At 33.7% G+C, this 18,380-nt stretch overlaps 1 protein-coding gene across 11 annotated transcripts in view; it reads left to right on the forward strand.

The window, feature by feature from the left end:
- The window catches only part of LOC144957980 (arf-GAP with GTPase, ANK repeat and PH domain-containing protein 1-like), a 184,330-nt gene that overhangs the window by 83,635 nt on the left and 82,315 nt on the right, over positions 1-18,380 (forward strand). For 10 of the 11 annotated variants that reach the window (XM_078889541.1, XM_078889542.1, XM_078889543.1 and 7 more), the window contains 6 exons: positions 535-613; positions 2,016-2,133; positions 2,899-3,003; positions 3,584-3,671; positions 4,174-4,341; positions 5,486-11,434. In XM_078889541.1, the coding sequence (XP_078745667.1) occupies positions 535-613; positions 2,016-2,133; positions 2,899-3,003; positions 3,584-3,671; positions 4,174-4,341; positions 5,486-5,743 (816 nt within the window). In that variant the 3' untranslated portion in view covers positions 5,744-11,434. Of the gene's footprint in view, positions 1-534; positions 614-2,015; positions 2,134-2,898; positions 3,004-3,583; positions 3,672-4,173; positions 4,342-5,485; positions 11,435-18,380 lie in introns of those variants that run through there. The other variant, XR_013642285.1, reaches the window with a different exon arrangement.

Below are 18,380 nucleotides of genomic sequence, written 5' to 3' on the forward strand. Positions count from 1 at the left end.
AAATGGTGGCCATCACTGTGTGTAATTTTATTGACAACACTTCCTCTAGTGCAAATACTTGTCGATTGCGACTGTCATCACAAATGGTATCATCAAAATCCAAAATATTTTAAGTGTTATAATCAATTGCTGGCTAAGGTGAATAATATTTGTTGCTCAGTTTTGATTCTTTTAAATTCTTCAAAATATCAAAAAGTTACAGTTTTTGACATTCTTAAGATAAAACAATATGAGTAAAAGTAGTGCAACCTGTTCAGGAAGTAATTTGATATATATCCTTTAATTGATATTTTGTAACTAATTAAATATGTATTTTTAAAAAAAATTTTGTCAGGTACAATGTTTCCTCCGGGGGAAAATTCCAAGATTTTGTCTGATGTTTAACGATTGTAAAGAACATTTTGGGGTTTTTAAAATATTTATGCCATTTAAATAATCAGAGTTCCCTGAGCTAATGCATTAATATATTCCCTGAGTTTATGGATTATGGTATTCAGCTATTCCCTATGTTCAACTTATAAAATGTACTTTTAGGTGAATTCGGACCCTGCTGGTCTTCAAGCCATCCGATGTACCAAAGGCAACAATGCCTGTGCTGACTGCGGTAGTGCCAGTAAGTTTTTTATTCTCTTTATTTGATAAATCAAGTTACAAAATGTTCATCATCCAATTCAGCCTCAAATAGGGGATTGGTAACACTTTGGATTCTTATCATTAACTTATACTTCGTTATGACCTAAAAACAAAGTTCCTATTTAGTCACTAAAGTCGATCAATGAAATCAGACCAGCAATCAAATGATGAACTAGTTTTGTTTTGATTTTTGGGTTTTTTTTTTTTTTTTGGCTTAAATAGCTTTTTTAGTGAATTTTATTGAATGCACATTGACTTGAAGTCCCTGTTCCAATAAATTGATTCACTGACGATTTTGAATTGTTTGCGGAATTTACAAATGGGGATATTTAAGACAAAAACCTTGTGCAAATATTCCATGTTTTTAAACAATTTAAAATATATGATTACATGTGAGCAGCATCCGTCCCTGCAGGCTGATAAAAGACCAAGGCATTAAAATGACCAAATATTGTCAGAAGTGCTGTTGAAAACCTAAAAAAAACACACTGTGTATTGAAAACACATCATAATATTATTATTGTCATCTTAGGGATTGAAATAAATACCAGAGGAACAAATGTACCTTATAAAAGTAATGATAACAGTATGTATTATTTCGTCATCAAGAAGAGTGAGAGTAAATATAAGAAGACTGAAAACTGTAAAAAGACTTGAGTTCTCCTGTTAATCTATAATTGTGATATTGCAAGAGGAAATAGGGAAACAACACAAAGTAGTTAAGTTTATTGTTTAAAACAATTTGGGTCAAGCACTACACACATACACTTTACACATTTTTTTTTAGAGTCCAGGTCCAATCCGTCTTACTGTATTACTCTGATACATGTGTATTCCCCAAAGCAAGAAGGGTATAAATTTAATACCTTTTCCAGACAGAAGCTAGATGTTTATGTCTTTTTTTAAACATTGAATGCCTGACTACAATTTTGAATTAATCACTGTCCAAAAGTCTGATTTTGATTGAAATGACCAAACAAAAGAGGAGATGGCTAATATTTTGGTACATTCATTTGCAAGATTTGGAGACACTTCGGAATATGGCATTAACTCTTCTTCCAACATTTAGCTTGCAGATTCAAACACAGGCCAAAAATAGCCTAGGTTACCACTTCAACTGTCTTGTGTTCTCATGAACCGGCAATTATTTATTTTTTTCTCCATTTTTATTCATGTTGAATGCAATAAGAATAAGAGTTAAGTCCTTAAAATAATAAACTACATACAACATCTAAGCTTGAAGTATCATAGCATGTAACATAACAAATTTTACGTTCTATTTAAGCATAGAAGTGTAAATATTTGTTTTGTTGTATTGTTTTTAATTTTGTTTTGTAAATTTTTGTAAATCTAAAAAAAATAATTTTTAATCATATTTTCAGGTCCTACCTGGGCCAGCATCAACCTTGGAGCCTTGGTGTGTATCGAGTGCTCTGGCATCCACCGCAATCTGGGCACACACATATCACGGGTTAGATCTTTAGACTTGGACGACTGGCCGTAAGTTTAATGAATCTGTTTTTGTTTCATTTTTTTACAAACTTTTATATGTTCTGAAACGAACTTTTTCCTATGCTGGTAAATTTAGTAATAAGTGACTAGTTAAAACTTATTGTATGCATTATTGTTTTCAGAAGAATAAAAAAGGTCTTTCCCAACTGATACACCCTTTCCGAGTTTAATGGCTGAGAAGAGTTATTAGATGATTATAATAATGATTGATTCATTTAAAAATCCTTTTTTTTTTTCTTCTTTTTTTTATTTATTTTTCTTTGTGTTTTTTTTTAAGCACATAATACCCAACAGGATTTATTCATAGGTTTTTATAATATATGAATGAATGAATGAATAGGGCTGCGCTGTCTCTATGGACGCTTGGCGTGAACAATGTGTGTGTTATTTCAAATGTATACTTATATACTGTATGGTACATACTATATGATGCATGATTGCCAACATTATGACATGCAAAGACATCAGCTGATCTTAAACCACTGAAAAATTTAAAGAATACACCAATTTTGTTTGTATATGAGATTTGTAGCAAAGTTATGTCAGGTGTCATTGATTTCATTCTGTTGTATGTGAATTTTTTCATAAAATTTTTATTGGGTGTAGATGGCATATCTCACACTGTTTTAAGAGGAAAATAAAACCAAATGATGAGGATTTAAATGGCTTGTTAGACTGGAATCCTGATTATAGATACATCAGGCAATCACCCATTTTCTTAATTGAATATTTTGATATTTTCTCTCTTTCCAGACTAGACATAATAAAAGTGATGATATCCCTGGGTAACACGATAGTCAATAGTGTTTGGGAGGCCAACACAAAAGGAAGGCCCAGGCCAACTCAGGCTTCAAACAGGTTAGACAGTGCACGCCTTTCAATTAAACTAAAATTTATACAGTTTTCTTTTTACTCATCCAACTTATAATTAATTTTCCATCATTAATTTTATGCTAGCTATGTTGCGATAGATTAGGTCCTATCAAAAGGATAATAAGCAATTGCTAATGTCCGTTTCACGCTATGGGCCTCATGGCTCTGAAGCATTACTTTGCTAGCTATGATAAGCACTATCATGTGTCAACACTTTCGTGTTATTGTTATAACAGCTACCGAAAGGAGGAAAAAATTAAAATCAAAATAGACAATTCTAGGGATATTAATGTAAAAATTTTGATTATAAACTAAATTTAAGGTAAATGTGCTATATCTTTATCCTGAGTAAGTCGTTTGTCATTTTTATTAAGAATATGTGTTATGTAATTTTTACCATTTTTATTATTAATTGGTTTTAAAGAATGTCCTTATTCATTACAGAGTTGTTGATATTTCCCTTATTCAATATTTGATACTTGATATACCTGTTATTCCTTTTAGCTGAGATAGTGGATCTTGGTGGAGAATGTTAAAGTGTTTTGTCATTTAATTCTTTTTACAGGGAAGAGAAAGAGAAGTGGATTAGAGCTAAGTATGAAGCCAAGGAATTTGTTCCCCCATTACCCTATATTGATATTCCTGTAAATCAGGTAAGCCTGTCTCAGCTGTTTTTGTCTGGAAAATTAGGTTGTGGATTTAAATACGTTTAAAATGAAAAGTCTTACTTTTAGGAATTTTGAAACCAAAATAAACATACAAGGGAGGGGTATCAAGTGACCACAGGAATTCCTGAATTGTGAGATCTCAATCTCTCATTTTAGATAAAAAAATTTCACTCCCTTCTGACCACCCTGCAGTGATTTGGTAGCTGGATCTTTGTGATATGGTAGAAAGTACTGGACAAGAAAATTTAATTTTGACACTGGTCATGTTGATGATAATGATAATTATAACAACAATAATAATGAAAATATTAGAAACAATAATAATAATAATAATAATAAGAAGAAGAAGCTTACTTTTAAAGCACCTTACACCAAGTCTCAACGCGCAGATAGAGATAAAAGAACAGACAATCATGCAATCATGGCATTGAAATGAAAAGGAAATGTGTTGACCCTGCTTTCATTGTGTATTATTTACTTTTTCCAGCAATTGATAGATGCATTGGTTCGAGAGGATATTCGTAACATCATTATTATCCTGGGCCATGCCGAGACAGAGGACATTAATGCCCCTTACAGTAAAGACGATGGAAGGACAGCCCTTCACATTGCTGCAGCCTTGGGGAATGTTGTCTTTGTTCAATTGTTATTATGGGTGAGTGATGAAAATGGATGGATCCAAGTATTTTCCTATCCTGGCTTGCATTTAACCCTCTCCTTACCACCTGCATCAAAATCGTCACATTTGTTACGACATAATGTACATTTTTCTTATTCAGATTTACTTTGTGCATCACAAACTTTGAAGAATGATCTTTGTTTAATTAATAAACACATAAAGTTGTTTTGTAGAGAGCTTGAGTTTAAAAAATAAATTTTTCTGCTGGGTAAACCTGCCATTTTGGGAAAATACTGAAAATGATCGGTAAGGAGATAGTTAATTATCTTCTGAATTTCTCACAATGTAGATGTTCAGCACTTTAATAAAAGTCTAAAATATCCAAATTTTGTTCTCAGGAAGTAAGTCAGATCAGGCATCAATGATAAGCTCACGGGGAGGGCACAGATTACACAGAATGCATTATTTTGTGTCAAATTTTCTAATTTATGAGAAGTTTGTCCCAATAATCTTCCCTATAATATGTATGCGTTTCTCCCTTTCCTATCAAGTCAGTGATTTTCTGTTTTCACTTGTCTTATGCAGATTCACACTTTTGTCATTTTTAAAACGTTCTTGGTATCCTGGTTCTCTGTGTATCAGTCAAATGTTTTTTTGGTTCCTGACCTCCCATAGTGGGCAGGGAGGCACTTACTGTGTCTTCTATCCACCTGCATCTGTTTTCCAACATGCTTTCTGTCTTTGTCTTGGAATGAGATTTCTTGGTTTTTTTCCTGGTCCTGGCCGGATACCCTGGCTGAGAGGGAAACAGTCAAATGTATAGTTTGTTTTTGGAGATGATATTTTTCCTTGTAAATCCTCTATCTGTTATGTGTTGTATTATGGTTTGTTTAAATGTTATTTATGATTTGTAAACATTTGAGTGTATGCCTCCATTCTCACATCATGTCCAAGCCATCTCCATCTGTGAGCTATCCGTCTTTTCTCTCAGATCCATTTCTAATTTTGTAAGGCCAAAATATTCCTAAAATTCTTCAGAGGCATTTGCTTTGGAAACTATTCCAATTTATCTTCCTCTTAACTTCAGTTGAAATGTTTCGCAAGTGTCACAAGCACTGTAAAACCTCTAAAATCAAAGAAAATATATGGCATTTCTATGACAATGTTCTTTATTTTACAGTACAATGCCAATGTAAAAGTTGTGGACCATGAAGGACGCAATGCCCTCTGGTATGCAAAGAGCTCTGGGTCTGTAGAATGTACGGAATTACTGACTTCCAATGGTTGTCCTGAGCATCCCACAATGCCCAGACGAAGAGGAAGTTTACAACATCAGCAACAACAGCAACAACAGCAACAGCAGCAGCAGCAGCAACAACAACAACAACAGCAAGGGAAAAATGACGTCTTTGACAAGTTACCTGCCAGTGTGATTTAGATATTTAAGTTTGATGTTATGTTGAGGATGAGTGAATGTTACTCTTGTCATAATGAGTGAAGTTGTCCAAGTAATTAATTAATGAATCAGTATGAATTATTAAATATGGCTCAAAGTAGGGTTGTTTGTTTGCCTGTAGAATTTCCGTTTTCACACCTAGAAGAATAAGATCTTATCCGGATGTCCCAAGCTCTTTATTCATTTAGCTTTCTGTTTGACCATTGATAATTTTGAGTTGTTTATAAACATGTTTTGGCTGAACAGTATACTGTCAAACAAAGATATAGCACTGATGGTTTACTGTCCTCCATGAGACCACTTACTTACAAAATTGTATAAGCTGGAAGTCTTAAATGTAACAATTTTATATTTATACCCAATAATGTGAATCGCTGTTTGTCTCTAAAATGATTACAAATCACACAAAAAAACTGTAGTTCAATGGTATTTATGATTTACATCGGCTTGAATTCACGATCGTTTTATTACCCAATAAGGTGAGAAGAAGGCTGGGAAATGATTAATTGATTTGATACAATTTTCTGTCTGGATTTGTTTTGTTTTTTTGGTATATCATTGTATATCATTTTATGATCATCTCAGTTTGAAAAGCCAAATCTATGTATAAACTGCCAGTGTCCGAAATCATTGATAGTTCTGTATGCTGAAAGCAAAGTCGAAATGGATATATATTTATGTGAGACTGCTCAATGATGAAATTTGGTTTTGAAAGTAATCTTCTTCCACTTTTTAAAACAGTATATTGCCTTTGCTTTCATAAATCTTTTTTTTTTTTAAATATTATTTCAAAGTTGTCTTGGGGTATTGTAAACTGTGCAGAGAGAAAAGCCTTAATGGTTTTTTGGGTTTTTTTTTATTCATCTGCTTATTTAAAACACCTGGCGCAAAGAGTCCATAAATAGTCCATATTCTTTGATATATATTTTTCCTTTCTGATTTGATAGGGATAATGCCACTGCTGATATATACGGACTACGGTTAAAACAATTAAAATTTATACATTGGTTATAAGGAAATCATAATGATTTAGATCAGTCACATATCAAATAAAATTGGTGTTTGAATTGAAATCTTTTTGGTTTCCTTTTTAAATGATTTTTAGGCATTTATTTCGGACAACTTTCACTCTTTACATCCATAATATCTTCGGTTGAAGGAACAAAAGAACTTTTTGTTTAGTTTCTGTAAAAGATGAATTTTCACCTGTCTGATTTTAAAAAATTGTTTTTTAAAAAAATGAAATTGAATCTTTCTTAAATTAGAATAATTTCCAAATTCAAAATGGAGATAGTAATCTTGTTGTATTTGTTACAATTTCTAATGATCTGATGTAATATTTGATAAGAATAGAAATGATGTGTTGTTCTGGAATGTAAGTGGTGGATTGTTGAGATTTTGTTTTTTCAAAGAGGATCATTATATTATTATGTGTGCAAGTATGTTACAATGAAACAAATGTTATTTATTTTGTTACTGTCTCTGATTTTTAAGATGATGTTATCTTACAACTTTGGTTATAGTTTGACTATATTGTGGTTAGTGCATGGTTCAACGGATGTGAATAATTTTGTTGTTTTATAATAATTCTCTTGCTTTTGTACAATTTTTAGTCAGGAGTAAAAGTGTATTTATCAATGCAATAGATACAATGCATTGTTTTTGGTGACAGAGGTTATCATCGACCTTGAAAAAGGCAATTTTGTTTTGTGATAAAGGTCATATCTAATATACATGGGGTGATTGGGGTCTTTTGACTTCCTATGGTGGGTGGAGAGGTCACTTTTGAAGTGTCTTCGACTCCCTTGTATCTGTTTTTCTTTTCCCTGGGTGGGGATCCTGACCTCCCATAGCGGGCAGGGAGGTACACACTGTGTCTTCTATCCCCTTATATCTGTTTTCCAACATGCTTTCTGTCTTTGTCTTGGAATGAGATTACTTAGTTTTTTTCCTGGCCTGGTCGGAGTCCTGGCTGGGAGGGAAACAGTCAAATGCATAGTTATTGTTTTGGGAGATGATATTTTTTTCCTTGTAAATCATCTCTCTGTTATGTATTAGTATATTTGTTATTTTTTAATGTATAATGTAAGCATTTGAGTGTATTCTTCTTTGTTGGATTTTGTTCTTGTGTCCGGATGAGACTTATAGGTGATCTCAAACTAAGTACTTTTGTGGTATGCTCTTGGAATCTACATCTGATCCCTATTTGTTCCCAGTTCCCCTATGTCTTACTTTCTCTTGGATGCTTCAATTGTAATTCTAGAACTTTTTACTATCCCATTTTCTTCCTTTTTACTGGCGCTGATATAACCTAAATGTGTTGCAAGCGCCGTAAAACCCTTAAAAACAAACAAACAAACATTTTTCTTTTCCAGGTTATTTCTTTCCTTGTCTTTGAATGAAATTACTTGGTTTTGTCCTGGTCCGGGCTGGAGTCCTTGGCTTAGAGGGGAACAGTTAAATGTATGTTAATAGTTTTGAGAGATGATATTTATTTTCATTGTAAATCATCTCTCTATTGTGAATTGTTGTAAACATTTGAGTGTATTCTTTTTAATTGGATTCTGTGCTTGTGTCTGGATGAAACTTTTAAGTGATCTCAAACCAAGTACACGGATAGTATGCCCTTGGAATCTACTTCTGTTCCCTATTTGAATTGGTCCCCTTTGTCTTACTTTTTGTTGGGTGCTTTTAATTGTAAATCTAGAATTTTTAGACTATCCCATTTTCTTCCTTTTTAATTGCGCTGAAATGACCTAAATGTTATGCAAGCGCCATTAAACTTTAAAAACTAAACTTAAACTAATAGAAAGTAGAGAATTTCAAATGCAATTTTTGTAGTGACTTACGTTACTGGATTCTCAATACACACTTTCCTGTTTACTTCTATGGTTTATAGAGATCTTATTTAACCTCCTCATTTGGATTTGGATGCACGTTGCAATTCTAAACCGGATGAAGACGCTGGGTTACTTGTTTCTTGTGACCTTTGAGTATCAAGTTGTATGTCTCAAATAGTCTTATTGCTAATAGACTTTATTATTAGAGCTGCTGCAGTTTTAGTAACTAAAACATATTAAGAAAAAGGGATTAAACTAAAGTTTTGAGAATTTGAGAAGCTATTGCTGTTATGAAAGATATCAAAGTTTGTTTCTGGGCAGAAATAATCGTCAGAGGAGCCAACAATATTATCATTCATATCATTGATAGTTGTCACTGCATTGTTTCATTTTTTATTTTGTTCAGATTCTGACTCGAGATTTCGATCAGCTCATACCTACACACCATATCAAATATATATAATTAATTACAATTCGTCTTAACAATGACTTACTACTTACATACAAGCATAAGCCAATAACATTTTGTTGTACATTATATAATATCGTAATAATACAATAAACAAATACGCATTGTTGTAAACATCACTCAGCAATTAACATATTTTAAAAGGGCTATAATTCTTTCACAAGTCTTAGAGGAATATGATATACTTCGATATATAAAAAAAAATGTATTGGATAATTAGTTTCATATCTTGATTTAAAAAATAATCGTTTTTTATTGTCATGTGTAATTTGACATTATATTGGAAAGAAAAAGATAGAAGACTTCTGATGTTGTTGCTTGCCTATATATTTTAGAGTTGGATCAGATGTGCTGATATTTTTTTGGGGTAAAGTTTAACGTAGAAGGCAATGCTGTATTTATCCCATTCAACAATTACTTTAATTTAAAGAGGTCTGTGATTTTGTAAGGTCGATGTATTCATTTTGAAATTTGCTATCAGTTTTGAACATAGATATTAAATATACTGATGAAGGGTGGGGTTGATTAAAGAAAGATAAAGTGAGAGAGAGAGAGAGATTTTATATTTATTCAATGTGCCAATTATATCATGATGATACTATTATCACTCAGTGCAATGACTTACTTGTTAATGTTATGAATTGTCTTGTTTTGGTGTTTAAGTATTCTTATTGAGCTCAAATGTGTATTCATTTGTTATTCTTCACAGTTAGAATGCATATATTTTATATTTCTGTTATATACATGTGTTGCAGCAAGTTTTGTATGTTTCATTTTTTTTTTTCTACTTTTCTAATTAAGATTTTCAAAATTTGATTATAAAAATCTCTTCTTTTGTTTATTGGGCCAGTTGAAATTGTTATTTTCTTTCTTTTCTATTTTTAAAAAATGGCTTCCAGGTCATTAGATATTGAGCTTCTCAAATAGAGAGGGTATGTAATCCGGCCTTTCGTAGTAGAATATGTGTGGTACAAGGGGTACGTATTGTTGTGGAGGATTTGATGTGGAGGATTTTTTTTTAAAAGTTTGCCTCACATTTTGAAATGATAAAATGGGCATAATTGGTGTGTTAATATTTGTTTCTCCTCTTACCGCAATATTTGCATGTCAAGGCAGCACTTAAAGCTTGTTTATTATTTACACAGTATTCTTTAGTTAAGAATAATAATTGTCCATTTATTTCCTCTTTTTCCAACTTGCTATCAATGTACTGTAAGACTAATACTTAACCCCCGATCCTCGACCGCTGTATAAACGTAACACACCATTCCCAACTCACTTACGCCGCAGTCGTTGAAGTGTAACACACCTTTTCCAAGTGACACGGGCATCAGTTGTAACAGACCCGACCTTGATTCAGTAAAAATTCCATTGTGTTCTTAATGAAATAAAAGCCGAAGTTTGATTGGTTGATATTATTAGTTTCAGCCAATCAGCAAACAGTTTATTTAAGCTGTTTGGGTTGAGTATGAAGCTAGTTTTTGACGTAAGAAATGACGCGATCAAACCCGAGTGACGCTATATGTTAGCTACGTCATTCAAACTTGCTAGGCAAGTGCTGGGAACCGGTCGTTATTTCCGGTTGACCCCAATGCGGTACTAGAGTTAACAAAAATATTCTTAAATAGGTACCCAACAAATATGAAATGGAAAGTTTCATATGGCCTTTTATGAAAGCATTGTGAATCTCATTTAGCAGGATAAAAAAGCAAGGTGTTGGGATATTTAAACATGTATATATTATTTAGAGTTAGTCTCTTTCTCATAGTTGGATAATTTATGTACCAACACTACAATGCCATTTAAAGCCGAAAGTATACAACCTAATGACTGATATATAAACTGTCTTTTTTATCCCTCTATCATTTTTGCTTATTGTGTCTTCTATCCCCCTATATCTGTTTTCCAACTTGCATTCTGTCTTTGTCTTGGAATGAGATTGCTTGGTTTTGTCCTGGCCCTGGTCGGGGTCCTGGCTGGGAGGGAAACAGTCGAATGCATAGTTATTGTTTTGGGAGATGATATTTTTTTCCTTGTAAATCATCTCTCTGTTATGTATTATTATATTTGTTCTAATTTATAATGTAAGCATTTGAGTGTATTCCTCTTAGTGGGGGCCGTGCTTGTGTCCGGATGAGACTTATTGGTGATCTCAAACTAAGAACATTGATGGTATGCTCTTGGAATCTACATCTGATCCCTATTTGTTCCCAGTTCCCCTTTGTCTTACTTTTTCTTGAATGCTTTAATTGTAATTCTAGAACTTTTTACTGTCCCATTTTCTTCTTTTTACTGGCGCTGCTATAACCTAAATGTGTTGCAAGCGCCGTAAAACCCTTAAAAAAACAAAAAAAAAAAAAAAAATTTTTGCTTGGATCCTTTATACCGACCGAGAGGGAAATGTCAAAATTGTCTTCTTTATTTGACAGATGGTTTATTTTTCCATGAAAATCAACAACACAATATTCATTTATTTTTTGTGTATTGATACTCTATTTATTCAAGTGTATTTCTCTAGGTTTGGGTTCCTTGGCTATCTCTTGGTGGGAATTCTAGATCTTCTCAGACCAAACTCTACTTATTTTCCCTTTCTTTTAAACTGTTCTTCTTATCTTTCATTTTCTTTTGCTAGTTAGCGCAGCTAAACTTAAGATCTGTTAGCTTGTGGCAACCTAACATCTTCCTTTTTATTAGTACTGAAATCACCTTAAAGTGTCACAGCAATGTTAAGCCCCTGAAAACTAATCAGCTCTTAATTATTGATTTTTTTTAGACTCCCACATGAGGTATAATTATTGTACTCGTAACGAAGAGGTGAGCACTGCCAAATTATCATAAATTGGCTTTTACTGTTGTTTAAAAAGGCAGAAGATTACCAAGATAAGATGGCATTCCAACTTTTAACAGCTTCTTCTCGTCTTGCCATAGACTTTTTGTTTTTGGTTATTAAAAAAAACAAAAACAATTCTCCCTACAAGACCTGCATATTCACTGCCGTCAAAATATAAATACTGCAGTTTTCAAATTTTAAATATTGTTCAGATTGATATCCATATATATATTCTGCTTGATCTTTATGGTCTTTGAATTGGATGGGGTTCTTGGCCTCCCATAGTGGGCAGGGTGGCACTTACTGTGTCTTCTATCCCCCTATATCTGATTTTCAATTAGCTTTCAGTCTTTGTCTTGGAATGAGATTACTTGGTTTTGCCCTGGCCGGAGTCCTAGCTGGGAGGGAAACAGTCAAATGCATTGTTATTGTTTTGGGAGATGATATGTTTTTCCTTGTAAATCATCTCTCCGTTATGTATTATTATATTTGTTATTTTGAATGTTTAAATGTAAGCATTTGAGTGTATTCCTCTTTGTTGGATTTTGTGCTTGTGTCTGGATGAAACTTATAGGTGATCTCAAACTAAATACATTGGTGGTATGCTCTTGGAATCTACATCTGATCCCTTTTGTTCCCAGTTCCCCTATGTCTTACATTTTCTTGGGTGCTTTAATTGTAATTCTAGAACTTTTTACTATACCATTATCTTCCTTTTTATTGGCGCTGATATAACCTAAATGTGTTACAAGTGCCGTAAAACCCTTAAAAACAACAAAACAAAACATTCTGCTTGCCCTTTATGGTCTTTGAATTTAAAGAAGAGAGGTTTTAAAAAAAAAGAAAATTTTGTCATCATATTACACTTTTTTAAAACTTTTCCGTGTTTGATAAAAATAAGATTGGTGGTCTAGTGTAATGTATTTGGATAATGGTATTCTTGTACTATGCATTCTAGGCCTTTTCATCTCTTGCCTTGTGTACAGATAGATTCAATGTTTAGCTTCATTGTTTTCTTTGTTCTCATGTGTCTCGCTGATTGCTTTCTTCTTGTGAAAAATAAAAGTGGAGATATGTTATATCTGTATACTTGTTTCTGTTGACAATGGTCTCTTATAAATATTTAACACTATGATTTTTATTATTTTTATTGTTTTTTTGTTGAAGATTATAATTAGGTTCTTCTTCTTTTTCTTCATCTTCATCTTCTTCTTCTTTGTCTTCTTCGTCTTCGTCTTATTATTATTATTATTATTATTATTATTATTATTATTATTATTATTATTATTATTATTATTATTATTATTATTATTATTATTGTTGTTGTTGTAGCTATTGTTTTTGTTGTTGTTGATCTCGTTCTCATTTTATTGTGTGAGGGGAAATATTTAATATTTTCTATGTTTATGTATTATGAGCCCTCACTTTTTAAATTTAAGTTAGTTATTTATTCTCTTAGATATTTTGCAAACATAATATTCACTACCACCACATAAGTCAATAGCTAACATAAATTATGAAGTAGACTGGTGTATATTAATTAGTGTCACTTTGAATAATTAATTGTCATTTGAATAGAGAGAAAAAAGAGGAGAAAAGGACTAACTGTGCCGTCACGTCATTGTCTTCTTTCATTTTACATCGCTGTCATATCCATTTCCATCCGGGTGGGGTTCCTACCTCCCATAGTGGGCAGGGAGGTACTTATTGTGTCTTCTATCCCCCTAAATCTGTTTTCCAACTTGCATTCTGTCTTTGTCTTGGAATGAGATTGCTTGGTTTTGTCCTGGCCCTGGTCGGGGTCCTGGCTGGGAGGGAAACAGTCGAATGCATAGTTATTGTTTTGGGAGATGATATTTTTTTCCTTGTAAATCATCTCTCTGTTATGTATTATTATATTTGTTCTAATTTATAATGTAAGCATTTGAGTGTATTCCTCTTAGTGGGGGCCGTGCTTGTGTCCGGATGAGACTTATTGGTGATCTCAAACTAAGAACATTGATGGTATGCTCTTGGAATCTACATCTGATCCCTATTTGTTCCCAGTTCCCCTTTGTCTTACTTTTTCTTGAATGCTTTAATTGTAATTCTAGAACTTTTTACTGTCCCATTTTCTTCTTTTTACTGGCGCTGCTATAACCTAAATGTGTTGCAAGCGCCGTAAAACCCTTAAAAAACAAAAAAAAAAAAAAAAAATCCATTTCCATTATCACCACCACCGCCACTACATTATTAACTGTATATATGATTACTGAATATAATGACAATGATGAATAATATTAATTGATGACAAACATAATCAATTCATAGTCATCTTCATCATCATCACCACCACAACCATTAACATCATCATCATCATCTTTATCATCATTATCATCATCACGCCTAGCAATGCTTAGTGGGTGCTACTCTTACATATTACGTAATATGATAACATGTTTTATTAAAACCTTTAATTAAAAACAAAAAGATAAATAAAATGTCCTAGTTTGTGACATTTGAATGCTGTTTAATGAGAGAATGTGTACAGAAAATTCATCTATATATTTTGTCTGAATTGAATTTTGGCAGAATCATATACCTATGATGTTCGCATGTGTGTACGATCCGATAGTGATGTCGTTTCTTCTTCTCTTTACTAGCCTATCCTGCTTCTTTGGTTTGTGATTGTATTTTTGACAGGGGATATTTTTTTTTTCTGTAAATCTTCTGCCTGTTTGTTCTTGGTTATTTATAATTTAGCTTATGATATCTTTAGGTTATGATTTTGATTTACATTTGTACTATTTTTGTTAGATTGCTTGTTTCTTTTTTTCAGCGGTCTCTCATATAACCTCAATTGTGTTGGAAGAGACCTAAAGCAACAAACAAACAAAAAAAAAAGTCCCAGACTTGATACATGAATAGATATTGGGTTAGGACCCTTGAACTGAGGTGGGGTCTTTTGACCTCACATGGTGGGTGGAGAATTCTCTCTTGCTGTGTCTCCTGTCCCCCTATATCTAGTTTCCTTTTCCACATTGCTTTCGTCTTTGTTCTAGTTGACATCACTCGGATATTTTTTCCATGCTTCTGGATTCTTTGCTAAGAGGGAGGTAGTTGAATATAAATGTTAAATTATTCAATTGATATGATCAAAAAGTGAGACCGGCGCTCTTAAACTACTAAAAGCAAAGCAAACAAGCCAGCCACTGCCAATAGCAATTTTCGTTATATTTCGGTTTACTTTTCTTTGGAATTTACTTTGTTTTGTATTGCTTTCTGTATATAGTGTTTTTTGTTTTTTGTTTTTTTACTGGCACCAAAACAACATGAAATTATGGTCGTTAGCCCTTTAAAACAAACATTTAAACAAAATAGATTTTTTCCTGCTTATTCATTTCCCTTGTTCTTACTTCCATGAGAAGTCCCACTGTGAAAGACTTCAAACCAGTCAGGCCGTTTATTGGTTTATATACACAAAACTGTTGTTATGCGTTTTATTATATATTAACTGATGTAAACAAAATGATATAGATATTTCTTGGACAAATGCAAATGTGTATGTGGAGTTCATAAGGATTAATGTCCCCCCTCGTGTCAGACAGGCAACTCAGTCTTGGTACGGAGGTAGATTCAGTATTTATTGAAATTATTAGAAGGATTAGTGTTTGATGTTATATGAATCTGATAATCTGATTGAGTATTTGTTCATTCATTGTTTCTCTCATAATTCATTCATTTTTCATTCAGTCAGTCCTTCATTTATCCATCGAGTCATTCATACCTTTTCATATTGTTTATAGCATGTAAATGTCCAGGTTCTGATTGAATCACCAAAACATTTTTTCATTTTAATTTTTTTTTTTGTATGAATTTTGCTTATGTCATCCATAATACTATAAGGTATTCATGCATTCATCTTGTTACCAAATATCATCATGATTTTATGGATGTCATCACCAAACACTATGACGATGATAATAATAATATTATTAAAACACATTAAGAAATCATTTCTGGTCGTTTGCATATTTTGGCTTTGATTGTCTGTTTGGTTGTTTTCATAATATTGTAAGTGCAAGAACTATTGGGCAAGTTTGGGCATGCTGTGGATGGAATTCCATCATACACCTTCCAGCATACTTGTCAAGTTTACTTGACCTTAAAACAGATGGAACTGTCTGCTTGGCAATGTGGTGTTTTAACTTGAAGTTTGGGCCAGCAATTTGGCTCCACTATAGGCTTAGCATGAGGGGGCAGTGTTGCTCAGCGGTACGGTCTTTGCTTCGTACCCGGAAGGTACCGAGTTCGGTTACCTGCCTCTGCGCTGTGTGGCCTTGAGCAAGTCACCTCGCCCGACTGGGTGGGGATCCTGACCTCCCATAGTGGGCAGGGAGGTACACACTGTGTCTTCTATCCCCTTATATCTGTTTTCCAACATGCTTTCTGTCTTTTTCTCGGAATGAGATTACTTGGTTTTGTCCTGGCACTGGCCTGAGTCCTAGCTGGGAGGGAAACAGTCAAATGCACAGTTATTGTTTTGGGAGATGATATTTTTTTCCTTGTAAATCATCTCTCTGTTATGTATTATTATTTTTATTTTGAATGTATAATGTAGGCATTTGAGTGTGTTCCTCTTTGTTGGGATTTATGCTTGTGTCTGGATGAGACTTGTAGGTGATTTCAAACTAAGTACATTGGTGGTATGCTCTTGGAATAAGCATCTGATCCCTATTTGTTCTCAGTTCCCCTTTGTCTTACTTTTTCTTGGGTGCTTTAATTGTAATTCTATAACTTTACTATCCCATTTTCTTCCTTTTTACTGGCGCTTAGATAACCTAAATGTGTTGCAAGCGCCGTAAAACCCTTAAAAACAAAAACAAACACCTTGCCCGAGCTCAATTTGTGGTGCTGCATTGCGGCTGATACCTGGGTTATTCCAGTCTTCCCTTGGATTAGCCCCAAGAGAGGGATGAATAAAGGAAATTTTATTTTTTTCTCTATTATGAAGCAGATCAATTTTGTTAATCATTTCTTTTTTTCAAGTGTTTTCTTCTCATTTTACGCCACTGGTGGTGGTTGGAATTACCCGATTGAACCAGCCCCCTTTGTCTTCCTACTTTTTCTTCAGTGCTTTTAATGTTATTTCTACAATTTTCTTCTATCAGCTTCCTTTTTTACTGGCGATAACATTACTTATTGTTGTCACAAAACCACTAAAAACATTTTATGGTTGAGATGATAAAAATTCTAACTTTCAATATAAATCATGTTGCTAATTCGACCAACATTTTGATGACTGGGTGGGGTCTTTGGACCCAGGGTTGCCAATTTGGCAGATTTTCTGCCAAATGTCCTTTTTTTTTTGGCAGAATTTGAAGTCGTCTGGCAGAAAGAAAAAAAAACAGTTTGGCAGATATTTGGCAGATTTTATTTTCCGAGGTCTAGGAATGAATGTATAGGTCTAGTCCACGTTTTCCATGGCAATTTTTATGTATGAGTGATTTTTTTTAAACTTGGGAAATGAAAACAAAATTATGCCTTGCGAATTTTTTGTTTAACAAAACTGATGAGTTTTCGAAGGGGGTACGGTTTGGCAGATTTTTGTGGTATTTGGCAGATTTTTAAAATCCAGTTGGCAGAATGCCTGAAAATAATCTGGCAACCCTGTTTGGACCTCCCATGGTGGACAGGTAGGTGGTCACTTGCTGTGTCTTATATCCAATTATATGGTTTCTGAGTTGCTTTCTGTCTTTGCCTTGGAATGGGATTGCGTGGTTCTGTCCTGGCCCTTGCTGCAGTCCTTAGCTAGGAGGGAAATTCTCAAATGTTTAGAATTAGCTTTGGGAATGATTTTTTTTCACTGTAAATCATCTCTCTCTTACGTATCGTAAGTTATGTTTTCTGCTTCGGATAAATTTTGTGAACATTTGAGTGTATTTCTCTTAGTGGAATACTGTGCTTATGTCCGGATGAGACCTTTAGGTGATCTCAAACTTTTGGAATCTACATCTGTTCCCTATTTGAAACATTCCCATTTGCTGGGTGGGGTTCCTGACCTCCCATAGTGGACAGGGAGGCACTGACTCTGTCTTCTATAATAATAATAATGCACATTTATATTGCGCAACCTACCCCCCTGGTTGGAGGCTCCGGGCGCATTACAATAAAATTAATTGTCATATCGAAAGAGAAAAATACACACTAACAGCCACCCACTGCCTCAAACACGAGAATACCACACACACTCATCCACATCCACACGTACCACATAAACACACTTGCAACTTGCTTCTATGCCCCTTTTATCTTATTTCCAACATGCTTTCTGTCTTTGTCTTGGGATGAAATTACTTGGGTTTTGTCCTGGCACTGACCGGATACCCTAGCTGAGAGGGAAACAGACTTATTTTCTTATTTTTTACTGACGCTGAAATTACCGAAATGATAAATGTGTCGCAAGTGCCATAAAACGAACTTCCCATGAAGCCGTAATTT

This window comes from Berghia stephanieae, chromosome 12, assembly GCF_034508935.2.
Source record: "Berghia stephanieae isolate SIO BIC M18660-M18661 chromosome 12, UCSD_Bste_1.3, whole genome shotgun sequence".
NCBI classification, from domain to species: Eukaryota; Metazoa; Mollusca; class Gastropoda; order Nudibranchia; family Aeolidiidae; genus Berghia; species Berghia stephanieae.